Source organism: Trachemys scripta, chromosome 2 (genome assembly GCF_013100865.1).
Source record: "Trachemys scripta elegans isolate TJP31775 chromosome 2, CAS_Tse_1.0, whole genome shotgun sequence".
Taxonomy (NCBI): Eukaryota; Metazoa; Chordata; order Testudines; family Emydidae; genus Trachemys; species Trachemys scripta.
Genome location: NC_048299.1, coordinates 68,699,875 through 68,722,614, shown reverse-complemented (window position 1 = coordinate 68,722,614; position 22,740 = coordinate 68,699,875). Strand labels below are relative to the sequence as shown.

Genomic DNA, 22,740 nt, shown 5'->3' with positions numbered 1-22,740 from the left:
GTGGTAAGAAGGCTGCTGACCTTCCCCAAGTCCTCCTGCTCTGTGCTGGTGGGATGTTTCTTGGATTCTCTACTAGGTCATTACTGGTCTGCTCCTCTTCCTAAGTACTAATATGAGGCACAGAGTAGCAAGGAAAAGGTTTTGCTTCAGATTAGCAGCACACAAATAGCTGTCAGTGTTTTTCAGGAGTGTTTTAGAAGTTCTGCTAAGAAAAACAGAGATGAATTGCATAGGTGAAGGAAGGAATAGTGATGGATGGTGTAAATCTGAGGATGCATGTGCAGGCCAGATTTTATACACTCAGGCCTGGATTTACAAGTAGAAGTTAGGAGGATAACTGCCTTTGTGGATCTGGGCCTAAACCTCTGCAATGAGGAGAATTTGACTTGATGAGAAAGAACCCACACTCAGATGCTTGTGTTATTATACTCTAAAACCAGTTTTGCCCGTTAGGCAAAGGTCCCTGCTGGGGGTCATGTGGAGTTGCATATACCATTACTGAGCTTCAGGGTCTCTGAGCTATCTGGCAAACAGGGATGGCATGCATGCTACTATATTGTGAAGCCATGGGTTATATTTGTGGACTGCCATTGCACAGAGGGTGCAAAATATAAAGCTCCTTTTGTCTTACACTGCATCTGTGCATCCACACAGATGATGACTACTATATGGTATAATAAAAGCTTTAAACGAATTTTTGTAGCATTACATTATAATATAATGATAAATATTCTTGAATAAATGATGGCATACTGTATATAGATTATTCAACCTCAGTATGAATACAGTAATTTTTGGTAACACAATTGCAAGATGTTTGGAATTTCAGTGGTTTTCTTTTTCTTTTTTTTTCCATTAAGGGTGGTAGGCATGTTGATTATGTAGTGGATCAGATTGTTGGTAAATTGATTGAGGTGGTAAAGAAGAAGAACAAAGCTGGAGTTTCAGTGAAACCGTTTCAGGCAAGTAGTTTCATATATACTAAAAACAAATACTGAAAAAGAATGGAGGCAACAATTTTGATAAGTGAATTGATTTCTGTGTTTTTTTCAACAGGTGAAGAATCATATATGGGTTTTTGTGAATTGCCTGATTGAAAATCCAACTTTTGATTCTCAGACAAAGGAAAACATGACCCTTCAGCCTAAAAGTTTTGGGTCCAAGTGCCAGCTATCAGAGAAATTTTTCAAAGCAGTAAGTATGATATGATTTTATGATAGGAACACAGGAATTGCATCCTGGATCAGGTTTTCATGTGCTCCCAAATGAAGTACAAGATGAATTGGGTTATAGAATCTGCATTTTTATGAATCCAGAAACTTCAAAAAACAGCAAATGGCATGGAGGGATTTCTGCTGCCCTTCTAGTCTGAGTAGTGGGGGCAATAGGCTGCACTGTGCCCTTGCCCGATTTGCATGTGGATTTCATTTCCATGGCTCACCCACCTATGGCAGATTACATACTATTTATGTTGGTAAATTTCTAATACAAGGACAGGCATTTACAAATGTTGATAGTACAGTACCTTTTGAGTTGAGGATTATTATCTTCCCTACTTTGTCCTTTGAAATGTCTCTTATGCTATTTAGAAAAGGGTGCATAGAAGAACTTGTCTTTTCTTCTGTGAATCAAGTAACATACAACTATTAATATGCCATTCAAAAATATATACTCTCCTCAAATAATATAACTTGAAAATACGGGTTTATGTTTTAATTCATACAGTTTAGGTAAAGCCTCTTTAAACAAATGCACTGGTGTAAATGCAGATTCCCCCTCACCAGTGCCTCTTTATAAGGCTCTATTAAATAAGAACAAGTAGAATTAAATTTCAGCCAGAATTCATTAAACTGAGTCCTCTTTAGTGCCAGTAACCTATATGGAAATGTAGCAGCATGTGAATAGGAGATTTACAGCTTGTACTCCTAATATCAAACAGATTTACACTGAATAAATAAAAAAATGTAACCTCCTTGTCTTAAAATACTAGTTCCAAACTTGGTGTGAAAGCTTTTCCATTACAAGGACAGTCTGTATTAAACTATACCACAGCCAAGTGTGTACACAAGAGAAGCTCCAAAAAGAGGAAGGTATTTAGAAATTTGGCTACCTTTTTTAGCAAATTCAGAGGAGGAAGACTTCCCACCCTGCAAGCCAGAATTGTTAGCCGGTTCTTTGAACATTAACCTGATGTTGAATAGGTAATATACGATGTAGTATGTTAAGATTTTATTATAACTTTGCCTTAATGAAAAGTTTAAAAAAACCCTAGTTTCATTACATGGAATCAGCCGCATTTCTTCTAACCTTTTAGTACTTAAGGGAAAAACAACAAATCATAATAATGTGAGACTGGATGCAACCTCCAGAATTGCACTTTATTAAGTATTTTCCATTTCTGGCAATATTTTTTTTATTTGCAGTGTGTGTACTCTTTGCTAGAAGTGTGCATTTTATACTTAAGGGATTAAATCTCTACCCAGTGAATTTTTTATGACTAGGGAATAGTGAAAAGCCAAAGCACGTGGTATTTGCCTCCGGTGGTGGTTTTTTGGTGTGAAATTATCTCTACAACTAGTTACTATGTGGAAATATTTGCTATAGAAATATGTTACTTGTGTTGCATAAAATTGTCTTGCCTTGTCATAGAATTCCTGGGTAGAGTTCTGGTGGTTTGCTGATATAGGTACCAATTCTCATTTATACTCAGGCCACTTTATAGCATTCTGAACATATAAAGAGGTCTTTAAAGTGATTGTAAATGTAGCTCACTCCCTTTATGCTGCCAGAGAAGTGTAAACTGGCCTTGGTGTAAATAGAATCAGGATCATGGTACCTAAAATGTGCTAGGCATTTCAGAAACCTAGTATAAGACAGGTCCCTTACTTTAAAAGTTTACAATTTAATAGATAACTCATAGAAAAAAACACTGGAAAAAAAAGTGGGGAAGGGAAGCAGGAATGGGGGAGAAGAATAATAACAAACATGTGGGGGGTAGAAAAGAAGAGTAAGGGTAGGTTGGGGGTTGTTTGGATGCTAATGTACATGTGGTGTTAGTTCCTTGAATATTTTTTTAATCATGCTTTTTAAAAATTGTTTATGGGGTATTTGAAAACCACTAATGGATCTTAGATTGGATTCTTACATTTTACTGCATTATTTTAAGCTAGTGTGTGAAGCTCTACTTCTGTGCTCATGCAAAACTCTAATCTATCATTTATAGGCCTCTAATTGTGGTATCGTAGAGAGTATTCTGAACTGGGTCAAATTCAAAGCACAGACTCAGCTGAACAAAAAATGTTCATCAGTGAAGCACAGTAAAATCAAAGGCATTCCAAAACTAGATGATGCTAATGATGCTGGTAAGAGCTTTAATATGATTACTTCATGCCAAGAAGTTTATTATGTTTATATCTTTAATTGTATCAACAATTGATAGATCACTGTTAGAAGCTCTAAATCTGTTTTACACAAGTTTGTAAAGATAGTTTATCATTATGTTAGTGGTCTGTCAAAAAAAGTATGAACTGCATACTTCTCTATGCAAATTTTTAATGATCAGTGAAATTACAATTGCAGCTGTCAGTCTGATGCTAAGACTTACCAGATGCTTTACGGTAAGGAGTTAATAGTTCTGACTTAGGATTTGTTTTTTATTTAGAGAGGTACATCATAATAAGTAATGTGTTCGGGGGGAGGGATAGTTCAGTGGTTTGTGCATTGGCCTGCTAAACCCAGGGTTGTGAGTTCAATCCTTGAGGGGGCCATTTAGGGATCTGGGCAAAAAATCTGTCTGGGGATTGGTCCTGTTCTGAGCAAGGGGTTGGACTAGATGGCCTCTTGAGGTCCCTTCCAACCCTGATATTCTATGATTCTGTTAGGTAATAATTCATTGTGATTAGGTAGCACCATGTAAGACATGTGAGGAGGCTTTGTAATCCCTTTTCTGAACATTTTCCAGATTTTTAGCCACAGAAACCTTGGGAGAAATTGTTCCATCACTTGGGATTAGTATTTTTTAGGTAGGGATGAGATCTTAGGGACAGAGAAACAGTCTCGCCTTTGGGCATTTAGTATAATTTGATAACTGATCTCTTTGCACCAGAAACAAACCATATTGATACACTTTAGCTTCCAAAAATTAAGAATTGGAAAGGAGCAGCCCTCTTTAAACATTTTCATTTTAATGGTTTTCATTTTCATATGGGGTTTTCTGAGAATGTAGTCTGTGTCTACACTGCAATTAAAAACCTGGGGCTCAGGCTAAGGGGCTGTTTAACTGCAGTGTAATTGCAGTGACATTAGGGCTTGGGCCGGAGCTCATGTTTTAGAACCCTGCGAGATGGGAGTGTCCCAGAACAGCCCTAGCCTGAATGTCTACACCACAATTAAACAGCCCCTTAGCCTGAGCCCCACGAGCCCGAGTCAGCTGTCACGGGCCAGCTGTGGGTTTCTAATTGCAGTGTAGACATACTCTTAAAGTCCATCTCTTAAATTTTCAGAGCCTTGTTCATTTTTGAAATACGACTATTCAAATCATCAGATTCAAAAAGGCAACCTGCTAAGTCAGGGAGAGACTCATATTACTGTGAGGAATCTGGAGAGCACAAGGTCTCTCTCTTTTCTGAGGAAGTTATATATGCCTTTTTTTAAGGTTTAGGATTAATCATTTTCTCCAGCCTCTGAGAGGGTCGTTGGTATCAGAAGAATGGATTAGGCTCCAGAAGAGTGGAACTGACATCTGGCCTTCGTTCCAGGAAAGATTCCTATGAAATATATAAACTATTTGCAGCCCTAGCAATGAAGGAGGAACAAGAGAGAATCATCTTGTTTTAATATGTTAATGCTTGTGGAGAAGTCCCAAATCTGAGGCTTTTCCCTAGGCAAACAAGTATTCTTGTCTTGTTGTTCTGCTTCTGTCAGATGGAGGCAGAACACTTGGATTGTGGCTTGGTTCCAGAGAAGATAGAGGGGGTACCAATACTTTGATCCATTGAGCAGTTTCCATGTATTTGCACTTTTGCATGTGGTTACCCAGTCCAGACTTGTGGATTTTGTGTGTATGAGAAAACCAGACGTAATGAGGGCCAGTGGAAGATGAAGTTACTTGTATAAAAATTATGCAGCTATATGGGTGAGGGGGATGAATAACCCATCTTTAGTGTATATATGCATATATAAGTGTATGTCATTTGTAGATAGTGTAGGGCTGCAAGACAGCCACCCAGAAGTGGCTATTCAATCAAAGATATAACAGCCACTGCTCCTCTGTTTTCCTTATGCAGGAGTTTTGGGTCCCTGGATTTGTGTGAGACACCTCCACCCTCTTCCACTGCATCCATCTTCCCCTCCACACCAGCCCATTGCTGGGATGAGAACCTCCTCAAAGGAGGAGTGGGTGGGGAGGTTGCTTTGCTCCTACTGTGGAGCTTAAGTGGTATGGACGGTCTCACATCCTGAGTGAAATTCACCCTGTATTGAAGAATTATCTATCGTTTTGGTTTAGGGAGAAAACCGGTAATTTAGCACAAACATATTTTCTGGTTTGCTTTCTTTCCTGCCTTTTTCCCACCCCTCCCCAGGTGGCAAACATTCTTTGGACTGCACGTTGATTTTAACAGAAGGAGACTCTGCCAAATCTTTAGCTGTATCTGGCTTAGGGGTCATTGGACGAGACAGATATGGGGTATTCCCACTCAGGGGTAAAATTCTCAATGTTCGGGAAGCTTCTCACAAGCAGGTAAGCAGTACTGCCAATCCCCAATGTTAAAAAATCTTGTCCGCTTCAGTATATATAATGGCTTAAAAATTGTGAAATTTTAAAAATAATGATTTTTGGTATGTCTTTATTTGATGTTTGAGCCTTCAGAGTTTGCATTTTCAAAAGGTTCAGCAGATGTAAGGGCTAGAAACTTACTTTTCTTCTTCGAGTTATTGCTCCTGTGTATTCCACAGTGGGTGTGCGTGCTCGCCACGTGCACCGGTGCCGGAAGTTTTTCCCTTAGCAGTACCTGTACTGAGGGAGCACCGCGGCGACCCCTGGAGTGGTGCCTATATATCACGCTATAAGGGGAGCCCCGGGCTCCCCCCACCCTCAGTTCCTTCTTGCCGCCAGTGAAGGTAGTCGGAACTTTGCGCTCCAGCTCCGCTGCAGCCTTTCTTCCCTAGTGGTACCGTACGTTGGATCGTTCTCAGTGTTAGCTTGGGCTTGGGGCATGCCCTGTGCCCCAGGCTTCAAGTCGTGCAACTCCTGTCGCCGCTCTATGCCCAGGAGCAACCCTCACGCTGAGTGTCTTCGCTGCCTTGGTGAGACTCATATTAGCGACCTCTGCAAAATCTGTAGGTCGTTCAAACTAAAAACCAAAAAGGAGAGGGACTTCAGACTTCGAGCTCTCCTAATGGAGTCAGCATTAACACCGACGTCGATGTGCAGATCGGACTCGGCATCGGCCGCCGCGTTGTTGGTACTTAGCGAGGCCCCTTCGACTACTCAGCGCCGCTCTCTCTCCAGGAAGCAAGGGAAGCTGCGATAAGGACAAGGGGGGCTGGTCCCGCGCTGGGCAGCCCTTGGTTCCCCCCTCCACCCTCCCGGGCTTGAGACCTCTGACTCGTGTGGAGCGGAGCAGCCCGGTGCTGTCGACCCAGACATCACCACTACGGATGTCTTTGCCCATGCCAAGCTCACAACCAAGTATAGGCCCCAGGTCTCGAGGCAAGCCCCCGTTAGGTGCCCGTCAGACCTCTTTGGCGAGTTGCAGTTCCCACTCCGGGGATTGGTTCCCGCACCGCTCGATGCGCAGTGATCGCTCATCGGGGGACTCCCGGCCACTGTCAACACCGGCCAGACCCTCCGACCTGTCGTCAAGATGGGAATCGTGAGCCCCCTCTACGCCGCCTGCCAGCGAGCGCAGGCATCGAGAGAAGTGCCGGGAACGCTCCCCAGTCAGGTGTGGGTACCGGAGCCGATCTCGACGTGACAGATGTCGTCGTTCGTGCTCCAGCTCCCGCTCCCGCTCGACCAGACACCAGGCCAGAGACTCCCCCCGGGGTACCTCTGTATCATGGCACCGGGCTTCATTTCGCCATCATGGGTACTGAAGCAGCTCGTCGAGGGGGTACCGTTCCTCGTCATCGAGGTCCAGATTGCGAGAGAGACGATGCCACAGGCACCGTTCCCATCGTTCCCGAGGCACCGAACGCTCTTTGGCCACCTCAGCCTCGGCACCCTTCCTCCCGCCAAGACACGTGCGATCAGGTACCCAACAGGGTCAATGGCACAGTACCCCGTGGCAAGGACAATGGTGCCAGTGGGCACCGTGGCAGCGGCTACCGGCTCAGCCGGGTCCTGTTCTGTCACATCCCAGGCTCTATTGGCCTCGTCGGGCCGCCCACGGGATAAGTCGACGGGCCAGGACTCGGCAGACCCAAGACTGGACTCCGACCTGGGTCTCAACGCCCCGGCACCTCGACTCCTCGTGTGCCGCGTCTCCGGAACCGGACAATGCCATTGTGGCGCCTCTGCCTTTGGTCCCGCAGGAGGACTTTAAGGTGCACTAGGACTTGCCAAAGTGGATGGCATCCAACCTTCAGCTACAGGCCGAGGAGATGGAGGGACCATCTGAATCCCTCTTCATCGTTCTGTCTCCCTCGGCACTGGGCCGCATGGCCCTGCCGTTACACCAAGCTGTTGCCAATATCACCAGTTCCCTGTGGCAAGCTCCCGCCTCCTTGGCCCCTATCTCCAAGAAGGCTGAAAGGAAGTATTTTGTGCCTGCGAAGGATCACAAATACCTTTACTCCCACCCGGCACCTAACTCGCTCGTGGTTGAGTTGGTGAACCACAGAGAGTGCCAAGGCCAACCCGCGCCCACCCCTAAGAACAAAGACGCCAAGAGGCTTGATTCCTTTGGCAGAAAGATTTATTCGTCAGCTAGTTTTCAGCTGAGAGTAGCCAACCACCAGGCCTTACTCAGCAGGTATGTCTTTAAGCTGTGGGAGTCTTTGCCTAAGTTCAAGCCCCTTCTCCCGGACCGGGATAGGAGGGACTTCAAAGCTCTGGTGGAAGAGGGGTTGGCGGCGGCTAAAGCGTCCCTACAGGCTGCGTTGGACGCGGCTGACAAGGCGGCTCGCTCCACGGCGTCTGCAATCTCCATGTGCCAGGCATCGTGGCTCCTGTTGTCGGGTCTGTTGATGGAGGCCCAATCCCTGATGCAGGACCTCCCGTTCGATGGCAAGGCGCTCTTTGCGGACCAAACGGATGTCAGGCTGCATGAGATGAAAGACTCCCGCACCACTCTGTAGATCCTGGGCCTCTACATCCCTCCGGCAAAGGACAAGGCCAAATCGCTCCCGGCGGCTCAACCCATTAGGGGCAGATATGAGGCCCCGTGCAGAAGGCCTTGAGACCAGAAACGCAGGTCACAGAGGCAGTCCCGCTCTACCCAGCAGCCTGGTCCCTCTAAGGGCAAGAGGCAGAGAAAGAGGCGTTTTTGACTATTTACAGGGGGGCACTGGGCCTGTTGCCAGGGAGACCCCCCGACCAATAAAGTTTGTGTTCTGCAACCGATTGTCTGTCTTCCTCAGGGCGTGGTCCTGTATAACATCGGACCAGTGGGTCCTTGGCACTATTGCTGAGGGATACGTTTTGCAGTTCACTTCCCCCGCTGCCAAGTCACCCGCCCCCCCAGTGTGGCCCTGGGAGATCCTGAGCAGGTCCGCATCTTGGGTCAGGAGGTGGATTGGCTGCTCAGCCTCAGTGCGGTGAAACGCGTCCCAGCACAGTTCCAGGACAAGGGTTTTTACTCCCGATACTTCCTGATCCCCAAGGCAAAAGGGGGTCTCAGACCCATCCTGGACCTGCGCGACCTGAACAGGTTCGTAACCCATTCCAAGTTCCGCATGGTGTCCCTAACTTCTGTTATCCCCACCGTAGACCCGGGAGACTGGTACGCGGCCCTGGACCTCCAGGACGCTTACTTTCATGTCCACATTTTCGAGGGGCACAGATGCTTCCTCAGATTCGTGGTGGGGATGGGGCACAACCAGTTTACGGTCCTCCCTTTGGCCTATCCACAGCCCCCAAGGTTTTCACGAAATGTATGGCAGTGGTGGCAGCGAACCTCAGGAAAAAGGGGGTGCAAATCTTCCCCTTCCTGGAAGACTGGCTCCTCAAGTGCGATTCTCGTCCAGAGGTGGAGTCCCACATGCAGCTACTCCTGGCCACGTGCAAAAACCTAGGTCTAGTCGTGAACGAGGCAAAATCTACTCTAGTGCCTGTCCAGCGCATAGAGTTCATTGGAGCTCTCCTGGACTCCTCCAAGGCCACGGCCTCTCTTCCCCTGGACAGGTTTGAGACCCTAAGGGACCTCATTGCCTTGGTCTCCTCGTTCCCGGTGACCACAGCCAGGTCGTGCCTTCGGCTCCTGGGGAACATGGCGGCTTGCACGTACGTGGTCCACCATGCCAGACTCCAACTCTGGCCAGCCTCCCAATTTTCCCAGGCCTGGGACAGCCTGGACAAGGTCCTCACAATCCCGTCCCCCGTATTGGCTTCCCTTCAATGGTGGTCCCTCCCGAGCAATATGCTGCAAGGGGTTCCCTTCAGGGAGGCCAGCCCATCCATAGATCTGACGGCCGATGCTTCGGACCTGGGCTGGGGAGCTCACATGCGAGACGTACAGACCCAGGGTACGTGATCGACCCCAGACTTGTCCCTGCACATAAATGTCAAGGAACTCAGGGCGATACATCTGGCGTGCGTGGCTTTTCTCACGCATCTCCATGGCAGGGTGGTCAGAGTCCTCACGGACAACACCGCCGCCATGTACTATATCAACAAGCAAGGTGGTACTCGTTCCCTAGCCCTCTGCCGGGAAGCCCTGGCGTGGTGGTAGTTCTGTATAGTCCCGATATCTCCCTGAGAGTGGCTCACCTCCCGGGCATCCGCAATATGCAAGCGGATCGCCTCAGCAGGGTCTTCTCCCCCCCCAGTACGAGTGGTCCCTCCACTCGGAGGTCGCCCACCAAATCTTCCTAGAGTGGGGAGCTCCCCAGATAGACCTGTTCGCAACCCGCCAGAACCGGCGCTGCCCACAATTCTGTTCCAAGGGAGGGGTGGGGAAGGGCGTGATCTCCGACGCGTTTCTCCTGAGCTGGTTGGGCCAGCTCCTCTATGCCTTCCCCCCATTCCCCTTCATCACCGAGGTCCTTCAGAAGGTGAAAGTACACAAGGTGAGGGTCATTCTCATAGCCCCGGCGTGGCCTTGCCTGTACTGGTACGGGTCACTCCTACGCCTCTTGGCGCCGCCCCCCCCCCCCCCCCCGAGGGTGCTACCGCTCTGCCCGGACCTCCTCTCCCAAGATGGGGGATGCCTCCTCCATCTGAATCTGGCTGCGCTCCACCTGACAGCGTGGCTATTCCGTGGCTAAACGAGGAGGAGAACACGTGTTCGGAGCAGGTAAGGCGAGTCCTCCTGGAAAGCAGGAAGCCATCCACGCGTCGGACATATGTGGCGAAGTGGTCCAGGTTTGCCAGGTGGGCGAGCGAGCCGGGAGTTTCCCCCTCTGCTGTACCTCTCCAGTTTGTCCTAGACTACCTTTTATCACTTAGGACCCACGGTCTGGCACCGGCCTCAGTCAGGGTGCACCTCACAGCCATATCGGCTTTTCACCCGCCGGTGCAAGGACACTCGGTCTTCTCCCATCCTATGACCTCCTGCTTCCTCAAGGGCCTCAACCATTCGTTCTCGTATGCTAGGCCCCCCATGCCACAATGGGACCTTAACCTGGTCTTGTCACGTCTCACGCCCCCCCCCCCCTTCGAATCAGTGGCCACGTGTTTGTGGTCGCACCTCTTGTGGAAGGTGGCCTTCCTCGTGGCGATCATGACTGCCTGACGTGTCTCGGAGCTCAGGGCCTTAACCTCAGAACCCCCGTATATGGTTTTCCATAGGGATAAGGTCCAGCTTCGCCCACACCCGGCGTTCCTCCCGAAGGTGGTTTTCACCTTCCACATGGAGCAGAGCATTTTTCTCCCCATGCTCTGCCCTAAGCTCCACTCCTCTAGCGAGGAACGCCGCCTCCACATGCTCGATGTGCGTAGGGTGTTGGCCTTTTACCTGGATAGAACTAAGCTGTTCCGGAGATCCTCTCAACTCTTTATTGCCTCAGCCGAGCGGGCGAGAGGGCAACCTATTTCTACCCAGCGCCTCTCCCGCTGGATTACCTCGTGCTTACGCAGGTGTTATGACCTGGCAGGGATTCCCCTGCCTCCTGTCATTAAGGCCCACTCTCCGAGGGCTCAGGCCTCATCAGCTGCCTACGCCACCCATGTCCCCATTCAGGACATCTGTAGGGCAGCCATGTGGGCTTCAGTTCACATGTTTACTTCGCATTACGTGATCGTCTTCCGGTCTAGGGACGCCGCCGAGTTCGGCAGGGCGGTACTTCGTCCCGAACCATTGTGAACTCCTACCCATCTCCAGCAGATACTGCTTGGAATCACCTACTGTGGAATACACAGGAGCAATCACTCGAAGAAGAAAGGACAGTTACCTGTTCCGTAACTGACGTTCTTCGAGATGTGTTGCTCCTGTCTATTCCACACCCCGCTCTCCTTCCCTTCTGTCGGAGTTGTCCGGCAAGAAGGAACCGAGGGTGGGGGGAGCCTGGGGCTCCCCTTATAGCGCGATATACAGGCATCACTCCAGGCGTCTCCGCGGTGCTCCCCCAGTATGGGTACTGCTAAGGGAAAAACTTCCGGCACCGGTGCATGTGGCGAGCACGCACACCTACTGTGGAATAGACAGGAGCAACACATCTCGAAGAACGCCAGTTACGGAACAGGTAACTCCTTTTTATTGAAATCTGAGATTCCCACCTAATAAAATGACTTTTGGAGATGGGGCTTCCAGAATATATAAAATATTGCAAAACTCGTGATAAAATAATAAGAGTTGGCAACATTGGGTAAGGAAGAACAGCACCTGAACTAAGAGACTCTTAAATATGGGGCACTTTTGGTATAGCTGACGTAATATTAAACAAATATCAAGGTATCAACTCATCGTGCTTTTTTACCCCATGCTGAATCTCTGCTTTTTTACACAGATTATGGAAAATGCAGAAATCAATAACATTATCAAAATAGTTGGTCTGCAGTACAAGAAGAGCTATGAAGATCCAGAATCTCTAAAATCCTTGAGATACGGAAAGATTATGATCATGACTGATCAGGTTAGTTTGAGATATGCAGGTTTTAAAAACACAAAACTAAGATATTGTAGAGTCTTTGGTTTTTCGTTTTTGCTAGTTTTGTAGGTATCACTTTTACCTAGCATTTGCAGAAGGAGGGCACAAATCTGTGCAGAGAAGCTCCCCACTGCTTGATGTTCCTTGGGGGAATGATTTCCCTATAATCACTGTTTCTTCTTCTGGAGTTCGTGTGGGTGCTCCAGTTTAGGTGATTGTGTACCCTGTGCCTCTAGTTGGAGAATTTTGACAGCAGTACCTGGCTGGGCCACACATGCACTCTCCACGTCTCAGGCCTGCAGTGGCAATTAACTGGTGCTGGGCGGCCTCCTTATCCCCCAGTTCCTTCTCAACTGCCCTTGGTCCGAGTTGGATCTCCAGCAGTGCACTTGCTCGCCTTACCTCAGACTTAGTTTAGTTAGATTAGTCAAGTAGTTTAGTGTAGTTATCTTAGTTGATTAAGAACCTTTTATTTCTTTTTCTCCCCATTTAAAAAAAAATATATAGGGGAGAAGGCAAAAACCCCACATTTATTGAGAATACAGCAGTTAGCATATGCTTTTCAAACACACCATGCTCACACCATGCACACACACACAGTCCTGCCAGTTGATGTTTATAGCTACCAGTCCAGAGTCTGGATCAATCTAATGGCCAGCCAGATTGGTCTCAGAGGGGAGCCAGGCTCTGTCGGTTGCGATCCAGTGCTCCTGGAGTAGTGGCAAGACGAACCCAAAGTCCCATGGCAAAGCACCCTGTTCTTATAGTCTTTTTTTATTCTGTTGAAGTCTATGGATTTTGCTATGTCAGTTTCTGACCGGTTACTTCTTAATTGGAGTTATCTTTTGATGTAAGCATTCCAAAACATCTCCGAGGGGGTCTTCCTGTCCTGGATTTGATTTAATCAATTGTCTTTAGGGGTGCCAGCCTTACGTCAGGGTCGTCAATCTGCCCTTTCTTCATTATGGATGCGCGTTGATGGTTCTCTGGTGTCATTAAGTCTCTTCACGCCTTCTTCCTTGACTATCTGGCTATAACAATGGCCTTCACACCTTATCTTGTCCTGATGCATGCATTCCTCATCACACAAAAAGTCTTTTACAGAGACCTTTGAGAGCAAAAGACATTGTAAATTAAGCCTTCCTAAATCTTATAATCAAAACAATTCACACTGGGGCCCAGGTCTTCAAAGTTCCTCTACTCTCCTTAACATAGACACAATACAAGATCTTGCCTCTTACTTACTAAACCTTAAAACAAAGAAATGTATATTTAACTAGAGTGCCTAATTTGTAATACATATAGGAAACCATAGTAGACATTTATAACTTATCCTGAAACAAAAGGGTGACCATAATCAGTCATAAGAATTGTTCTGGTCTGTCCCTGCCTTAACATCAGTACAGACACTGGCAATCTGTCAGATGCATTTCTACCAAAGTCCCAGAGGGTCATTCCTTTCTGCTATTCAAAAAGGGTGGCTGGTAGGAAGAAATCAAATCATACATTAATTCTCATAGTACAATTATAAAATCCTGCCCCTATGCCAGAACCTGTTCAACAGGGACCATTGGCGATGGAGCAGGTCAAAACCAGGTGGGCAAATTGTGGGGTCAGTGACGAGGGACTGGTTGGGGATTATAATAGATATCCATTCCTCTCGCCAAAGTGTTTCCGCCCTAACATCCTGGCATGGCGGATGAGACCATAATGGGCGGTGGGATGGCAAACGTGCAGCTGGTGGTTTAAAAAGGTCATTGTGCAGCAGCAGGCTTGAATTGGTGCGTACTTTCTCCAGTAACTTGTCAGTGGCAACTTCTCACCTGATATGAGGAGGAGCACTATTGCTCAGAACTGGAAGCCATGGGAGTGGAGTCGGACGCAGGGTGCCGGAGATGATATGCATGGCGGCATGTAACTGCATATCCACCAGTTTGGTGTGTGACGATCGGCTCCCTACTGGTGCGCAGTACTCCGCCACCGAATATGAGGTGGCAAGAGCTGACTTCTGCAGAGTTTGAGCACGAGCACCCCATGACAAACCTGACAGTTTGCTAAGAAGATTGTACCACATCTTAACTTTAGCTGCTGTCTTCTTCGGGTGGGCATGGTAACTCAGTGTGCAGTATAAGGTCACACCTAGATAAACCGGTTCTACTTTATGCTTCACCTTCTGACCATTCAGATAAACATTCAGTTCTTGGGTTGCGCTGGCATGATGAAGATGGAACAAACTGGAGACTGTTTTTATGACGCTTGGCTGGAGGCGCCAAGTCTTACAGTAGTCAGCTAACTTTATCATGTCCCAGTTTAAGGTGGCATCAAGCTCATGAAATGTCCGGGCCTGGGTACTGCAACATATGTCATCTGCGTAAATGAAATTTCGTGACTCCGTTGCTGGCAGGTCATTGATGTAAAGGTTGAACAGTGTTGGTGAAAGCACAGAGCCCTGGGGTAACCCATTGCTCTGTTGTCTCCAAGCACTTCTCCTCCCCCATATGGACTCTGAACTGTCTATCAGGGAGGAACAGTTCAACGATGCCTGTGACCCAAGGTAGCAGGACCCACGATACCTTCACGAGCAGGCCAGTGTGCCATACCGTATCGTACGCCGCTGTTAGAGCGATGAAAACAGCGCCTGTTTTCAAGTTTCTCTGGAAGCCATTTGCAACAAATATGGTCAGCACAAGTACTTTGTTGCATGTGCTACGGCCTCGGCGAAAGTCGGCTTGGTCAGGGCTCAAAATTCTCTCCACGTCGGGTAATATGCACTGTACGACCAAGCGCTCCAGAGCCTTGAAACACACCGACAATAATGATATGGGACAATAACTTGATGCTTGACTTGGGTCCTTTCCAAGGTTTTTCAGGAATTCTGGAGTTATGTTATAGCCCACAGCTGTTCCGCACTTGATGCTACCTAGTGTCTGTTCCAGTTCTGTTATAGTGAATGGTTGTGGGCAGCTTCTGATCTGGTGTTCATGTTTAAAAATACGCCATTCGTTCCTCACTTGTTTTTGCACCTGTTTCTCCAAAGGTGCTCTGGCCACTTTAAGTAGGTGTCCAGCTACCTAGTTGGGTGTCACTGAAGGTCAGCAGAGTGCAGGTGGCTGCTGTGCTGCTCCAAGGCGTCGGAGCAGACGCCAACACTTGCGTCTACAGCAGGTAAAACTCATCCTCTTGGTCGTCTCCTCCCATCTGGCTTGGCGAGCAGTGTCCAATGATTCAATCAGATGGTCAGCGACATCTGGGTCACCAGATGCCTCATACCGCTCGAACGAGGCAGTGCTCTTCACATCGAGACAAGGGACGTAGACCGGGCGGCAGCCGCTTGGGATGGCTCTGCAGGCTGCTTTGTAGATAGCACCACAGAAGCGAAGGTAGGTCTCATTTACCAAGATATGCCGGGCTGGTTTGTCACCACTCTCTTCTCCAGCGCTTCCCGGTATCTTTCGGAAGTTCCACTGCTTCTTTTTGGAACTCTTGACAACTGGAAATTGTAGCCCGATATGGATCAGCAACAGTCTGTGTTGGCTGCGTGGGAAAGTATCCAAAACTTGGCATGTTGCTGGGTGAGGGTGGCCATGAACTGAACTGACCCAGCACAAGTCAGGAGAATAGTCACGATCTCATCTAGAAGAATGGAGCGTGCCTCGCTGCTTAGCATCATGGATTAGGGCGAGGTCGTTTCAAGATGCCCAGTCTGCAAGTTGTAAACTGTTGGTGTCAACCTCCTTATACCCCTAGTCTGTGTGATGGCTGTTGAAGTCTCCGACGTAGACAGCTGGGTGTGGTAGGCTTGGTAGAATCTGTTGGTTCCAGCTGACGCTTGGAGGTTTGTATACATTTGCCAGTCAGAAACTGCCAACCTGGATGGTATCTCAGAATTCGATAGACATCAGCTGAATGGTATCTGCAATATCAGACCGAACGTATGTGGCTCGGCCATGCTTCAGGTGTGCCACATGGCACAGCAGGTTGAAGCCGTCGATGCTGTAACGCCCGGCTTCGGCAGTTGCCACGAGTAGTCATCTGGGACTACGTACTGCTACGTACGTACTACAGTGAAAGGCAATCATCCATTGAAAATCTATGACTTTATATTGGGCTAATCACAACTTGTTGAGTCACTGGAGAATGACGTATCCCTTGGTGTATTCACCACAAGAAAGTGTATAGGATTCCACTGGGAAGGGAAGCTTCTTTTTGTAGCAGTGTGCTACACTGTAGGGTGCTTCACTGTAGGTATGCTTGTGCCGCCTTGTGTCTTTGATCTGAGATTTCTCATAGCAATGTCAGTTCAGCCAATGCATGTATGTTATGCTGTCTCATGCTCTGTGCTGTTGCTATATAGCACTGCATGGGTGAACCACCTTCAGTTCCTTCTCAACTGCCTTGGCCTGAGATGGAGCCTTAACAGTTGTCTATGTTTAGTTTTACCTCAACTGTCCCCTTAGATCTTTTAGTAGTTAGTTTATTGTAGTTGTCCTTAGCAGTACTTAGTACTAGTTTTAGCTGTACTAGTTTAAAAACAATTTAACAAAAAAAATATATATATTAGTTTCTACCCTCCTGAGAGATTTTTACTTTACTGGGAGGACATGCCTGGTTCTCTTGGTTTCAAAGGTTACCTGTTGTGCTGGGAGGCAATCCCAATAAGTGACGGGCAGTCCTGGTGCATCCATTACCTCTGGGAATCTCCTATTTCCCAGAAGTGCAACTTATGTCTGGCATTAAAATCTAGAGCCAGAAAAAAACAGGGAGATCAAACTTTGATTCTTCATGATGGAGATCTCACTGCGCCCAGCCTCTGTCCATGGCCAGGGGATCCCCCCCATATGCTGGTCACTGAGTAATCCGCTGCCTCCAAACCACACTCCTTGATGGCATCTAAGAGGAGGACCCAAGATTCCTCTTATAAGACTCCTAAAGGCTGTCCCCCAAGTTCTCCACATAGGGAATCTACCTCAAAGAAGTCGTGGTCTCTGATGACTCCAGATACTTTGGCACCCACTACTCTCCAATCTGATACCTATGAGGCTGCTGGTTCTTCAGGTACCAAAGGCGCCATCAAATTCAAAGACTGTAAAGTTCTGGGCTCGGTTACTGTCAACAGAGCGAGGCGGCAAGAAGAGCGCTGCCTTTTCTCACTCGGTACTGAAGAAGCCTGCTAGGGCTCCATCTCGACACCCCTCGGAGCAATTGAGATGTACGATAACGTCAACTCCTTCAGCTACTATCACTTCAGCACATGCCATGGACATGCTACTGACAACACTCAGTCAGCTACTTTACAATTCAGAATTGCCAGCTACTAAGTTTTATAGGCGAAATAAAATCATACAAATTATACCATGCTGAACTCATTTATTGAGCATCTATCAGCAGAACATAGAGAGCAATTCCAGGCAATTATTGCAGAAGGCCAGCTGCTCGCAAGAACATCTCTGCAGGCCTCCTTTGACTGTTGATACTGCCACCCGGTAGATGGTAGTAAACTGTTCGCTGACAGCATGGACCAATCTTTGCACTTTTTAAAGGACTCCTGGGCTACTTTGTGTTCTCAGGATCTATACACCTGCCCAAAAGAGAAAGTTTAGTAAGTCCCAGATGGCACAGAGATTCCATCCTGCCCAGTTTTCAAGCTCTCAGAGATCAAAAGAACCTCAACACAAGAGACAGCGGTTCCAGAGAAGAAAACCACCAACTTCTCAACCTGTGACCTCACAGCCTTCTACCACCAAGCACCAATTTTGACAGGGTGGTTGAGTCCTGAGTTACCATCCTCATTCTTACCAGCTGCATTGATTCACCTGCCATCCTTACCACTTCCAGTGGGCTTGGGAGTCAATCAGCACAGATAAATGGGTTTGGAAGATGATATCTGTAGCATACTCCATTCACTTTACTTCTGTTGTGGCTGCCAACATCCCTTCCCCGTCCCTCTTCAGGAACCCCTCTCACGAGAACCTTCTACAACAGAAAATAGGCTCTCTCCTACTCTTAGGTACTATAGAACTGGTTCTGTAGCAACACAAAGGGAAGGGGTTTTATTCCAGGTGTTTCGTGGTTCAAAAAAGAACAGCAGTTGGAGACCCATCCTAGATTTAAGGCTACTCAACACCTTTGTGAAGGCAAAAATTCAAAATGGTGATGCAGCAATAATGCCATCACTGGACCAAGGGGATTGGATCTCAGCCCTAGATCTTCAGGGGGCATATTTACATATAGGTAGGGCCCTACCAAATTCACGGTCCATTTTAGTCAATTTCATAGTCATGGGATTTTAAAAATAATAAATTTCATGATTTCAGATATTTAAATCTGAACTTTCACGGTGTTGTAACTGCAGGGGTCCTGACCCAACTCTGAAGGCAGCAGCGTGGAAGTAAGGGTGGCATGGTATGGTATTGCCACCCTTACTTCTGCGCTGCTGCTGGCGGGGTGCTGCCTTCAGAGCTGGGTGCCTGGCCACCCAACTCTGAAGGCAGCACAGAAGTAATGGTGGCAATATGGCAATCACCTTACAATAACCTTGTGGCACCCCCCGCCCCCACAGCCCTCTTTTGGATCGGGACCCCAGTTTGAGAAACTCTGGTCTCCCCTGTTAAATCCCTATAGTATAGGGTAAAAGTAAACAAAAGACCAGATTTCACAGGGGAGACCAGATTTCATGGTCCGTGACACATTTTTCATGGCCATGAATTTGATAGGGCCCTACAGATCCATCAACTACACAAAAGATGCCTATGCTTTGCTGTTGGTCAGGACCATTTTCAGTACAGGGTGTTCCTTGTCAGCCAACCCATTCACCTCCTGATCTTCCACCCTGAACCTCACCTAGGCAAAGAAGAGGCGCTCTTACACACACCTGAGGTCAGGACAGCCCTGGTCTTCTATCTTGACAGGACTAAGCCTTTCAGAAAGACTTCCAAATTATTTGTTTTGATCACAGACAGATCAAAAGGGTCCGCAATCTCTAAACGAAGACTTTCTAAGTGGATATCCAACTGCATAGTTGTTGCTACCAATCTTGTAATCTCCAAACACCCGGAGACATACAAACTCACTCTATGAGGTCTATTTCCACCTTGTAGGGTGTGTGGCCCTCCCTCCTCACTGTCACATACCTGTAAAGGGGAGTTCAAAAGGGGGGAATTAGCTGCACTTAATGCTGCGGCCCTCCAGCCAGGCAGAGCAGTACAGCAGTCTATGAGCCCTGGGCCCTCGGTCAGGGCAGGGCAGCAAACAGTTAATAGCCTCTGGCCTGCAATCAGGGCAGAACGGTTAAGCAGTCTGAGCCGCAGGGAAGGGTGAGCACCAACAGAGTCTAGGGGCTCAGGCAGGGGTGAGCACCAGCACAGTTTAGGGGCTCAGGCGGGGTGGATGGTAGGGTACCACAGGCTTCCTGGCCTAAGATGGGGTGCTGCCGCCCCAGGGATGGGGTGGCAGGGGGTAGGGGGACATGGGCCTGCCTGACTCACTGCATACCAGCCCAGGGCCCTAACAGTGGCGGAGTGGTCTGCCACTGGGTCAGCAGGGATCCACCTGCAACGTGGTGACCTTGTATCAGACCAACAGTCAACCAAACAGGTGTTTAGTTCTCTTGGGCTACTTCCTACATCCCTGGGGTTTGGTACCTCTATACTGTGGGGGTTGTCTGAAGTCGCAGGAAGCTCTGGCCAGTCCTCAGGAGGCAGCCCTGGCAGCTCCTCTGCAGGCTCCAGCAACAGGCGGGATGCGTCTGTCTCTTGTGGTGGCTCCAGCCCAACTAAGCTGCAGGTCCTGTCTTTTGTACTTGCGCTTCCTGTCCGGCCCTTCCGCTTCCAGCGGGGCAGACATGGCTCTCCTGGTTCTGCCCACCAGGAAGCATATTGTGGTCCCTTCCTGTCACTCCCTGAGGGAGGCCACACCTCCTCGCTACACACCTCTACAGTCTTTCTCAAAAATGTTCCCAACGTTGACATATGTAGAGCTGCGACTTGGACTTCTATACTTAGTTTGCTGAGCACTATGCAGTAACTCACAATTCTGCTTCCAATGCAGCATTCGGATCAGCTATACTTTCCTCTATATTGGACTCAACTCCAAAGCCCCCTCCTCCTTAAGAGGAACTGCTTAGTAGTCACCTGGTAAAGCACCCACAGGGACACTATTTGGAAGAAAAAGAAATGGTTACTCACCGTGTGCAGTAACCGTGGTTCTTTGAGATGTGTGTCCCTATGGGTGCTCCACTGCCCACCCTCGTTCCTCTCTGCTTCGGAGTTCTCTGCTGTGGAGCACCATGGGAGACACCTGTGGAGTGCTATATAACAATAGCACGGCGCCTGAGGCTGAGTAACATGCATGAGCAGGCCGAAAGGACACTGCTATGAGAAATCTGTGATCAAAGGCACAAGGGGGCACAAGCACACCCAGAGTGAAGCACGCATAGGGGGACACATCTCGAAGAACCACAGTGACTGCACAGGGTGAGTAACCATTTTGTTAAATTGCTGCTGACGCTGCTGAAGAACAGAACCTGTCCCGGGGATCCATTCAGCCACTCCCCTTTCCGTTCAAGCCATACACTTCTGCATCTATGTTGTCTTGCTGCTGACGAAAAGAAGGTTGTAGGTACTTTGTGCTTTGGCAACCACTCTCTGAGGACTTCTGCTACAGGAGGTCTTGTCCCCTGGGCTATGCTTGCACAACCCAGAACTGAAACTACCCATTTGATTAAATGTTTTCCACTAAAAAAAACATTGCTTCATTCTTATGCAGGTCAGTGAGATTTGTAAGTACTGACACATTGACTCTTTAATCATACATTGTCTTTGTTTTTGTCATTTCATTTGCGCTGGAGCTAATATGCTGTATTCACTGATATTGTTCCTTTTTCATATTTAGGATCAGGATGGATCTCACATAAAAGGCTTGTTAATCAACTTTATTCATCACAATTGGCCATCTCTTTTGAAACATGGTTTTCTTGAGGAATTCATTACTCCCATTGTAAAGGTACAGCTTATACTGACAATATAAAGTTTTGATGTATTGTAGATAACATTATAAAAAAGGCTGACTAGGTATATTTTTGTTATTTTTAAGGCAAGCAAAAGTAAGCAGGAACTTGCCTTCTACAGTATCCCTGAATTTGATGAGTGGAAGAAACATATGGAGAATCATAAAGCATGGAAGATAAAATACTACAAAGGTTTGTTTTAAAAAAAAAAACACTCATGGACTTGAAAAAGCAATAATTGGGTGGTGTCTGTTTGTTTTAGTAAGCACTAGTAGAATAGTTTCTGAAGTCAATCCCAGTAAATTGTTAGATTACATGATAATTCAAATAGTTTGATTATGTAGTAAATGTTTTCTCCTCATCATGCAGGTTTGGGTACCAGCACTGCTAAAGAAGCAAAGGAATACTTTGCTGACATGGAGAGGCATCGGATCTTATTCAGATATGCTGGTCCTGAAGATGATGCTGCCATTACACTGGTAAGAACTTTTAAAACTCCTGGGTGCTATGTTTTATGAATGTCATCACTTGCAGCAAGTATTGGGTCAAGAAATCCTGACTCTTAGTGTACAGTGGTTACTTACTTTATGTTTTCATTTTTCAGGTTATTTTGTTGATGTTTGAACAATATTACAATTCCCATTCAGAGGCTGGGCCTTGTGAACATCTATCTCACCACCTGACATTATGCAAGGACATTACAACAATTCTTAAAGGGATACTGACAATATGATTTTTTTAATTAACTAATTTCAACAAAAAGTTTTTTTTAGCTCTGTTAGTGTCTTTTGGTGAAGGGGCCTGCAAATCTGGAGTTGTAGGAAGTGGAAGGCAGCAAACTCATATACTCATTTAATCTCTTTCAGACTCCACCCTGGCAGCTCCACATTTCTCTTTAGGAGTAGGTTTTTTGGAGGATGGAAGTGGGCCTTCTAGGGCTTATATGGTTGGACTACTAAAAAGAGTTGAACTGGATTGTATCAGAGCAGAATAAAATGAATTTTTAAAGTTCAGATAATTTTTTTGGGTAGTTTACTGAATGATTTATAAAATGGAAATAGAATAGCATACAGAAAATTATTGCCACATACATTTTCTTTTAAAACATTTTTACTCCGTGCTGGAGAAGCATGACACACCTAGAAGGCACAGATAAACGGACAGTCTGTGAGCCAGAATTGCTCGTCCCAAAATACACAGGACCAAATCATAGCTCTTTACTCTGTCTCTACTCAATCTGTGTGAAAACCAAGGACCAGATTGCTCCTTTCTACAGTAAAACTTGAAGGCAATTAGCTAAGGGGGAAGGAAAAGTTCATGACGATAACCTACAAAGGTTGTCCTCCATTGGTCTAGTTGGAAAGGGGACAGATTTGGCCACTTCCCTCTCCCCTCACAGAATGGTCTGTGCGGCCATTGGGATCCACAAAAGGCCTATACTTCTGAACTGGATTTGTATCCCTGGCATCTTCCTGCTCCTTAGCAGC

General features: G+C 47.2%; 1 protein-coding gene across 2 annotated transcripts in view; it reads left to right on the top strand.

The window, feature by feature from the left end:
• Positions 1-22,740, top strand: part of TOP2B (DNA topoisomerase II beta) — a 114,148-nt gene that overhangs the window by 62,077 nt on the left and 29,331 nt on the right. For both annotated transcript variants that reach the window (XM_034760796.1, XM_034760795.1), the window contains exons 9-16: positions 861-962; positions 1,057-1,194; positions 3,224-3,362; positions 5,583-5,740; positions 12,109-12,234; positions 21,139-21,249; positions 21,340-21,445; positions 21,623-21,732. In XM_034760796.1, coding sequence (XP_034616687.1) covers positions 861-962; positions 1,057-1,194; positions 3,224-3,362; positions 5,583-5,740; positions 12,109-12,234; positions 21,139-21,249; positions 21,340-21,445; positions 21,623-21,732 — 990 coding nt within the window. The remainder of the gene's footprint in view (positions 1-860; positions 963-1,056; positions 1,195-3,223; positions 3,363-5,582; positions 5,741-12,108; positions 12,235-21,138; positions 21,250-21,339; positions 21,446-21,622; positions 21,733-22,740) is intronic.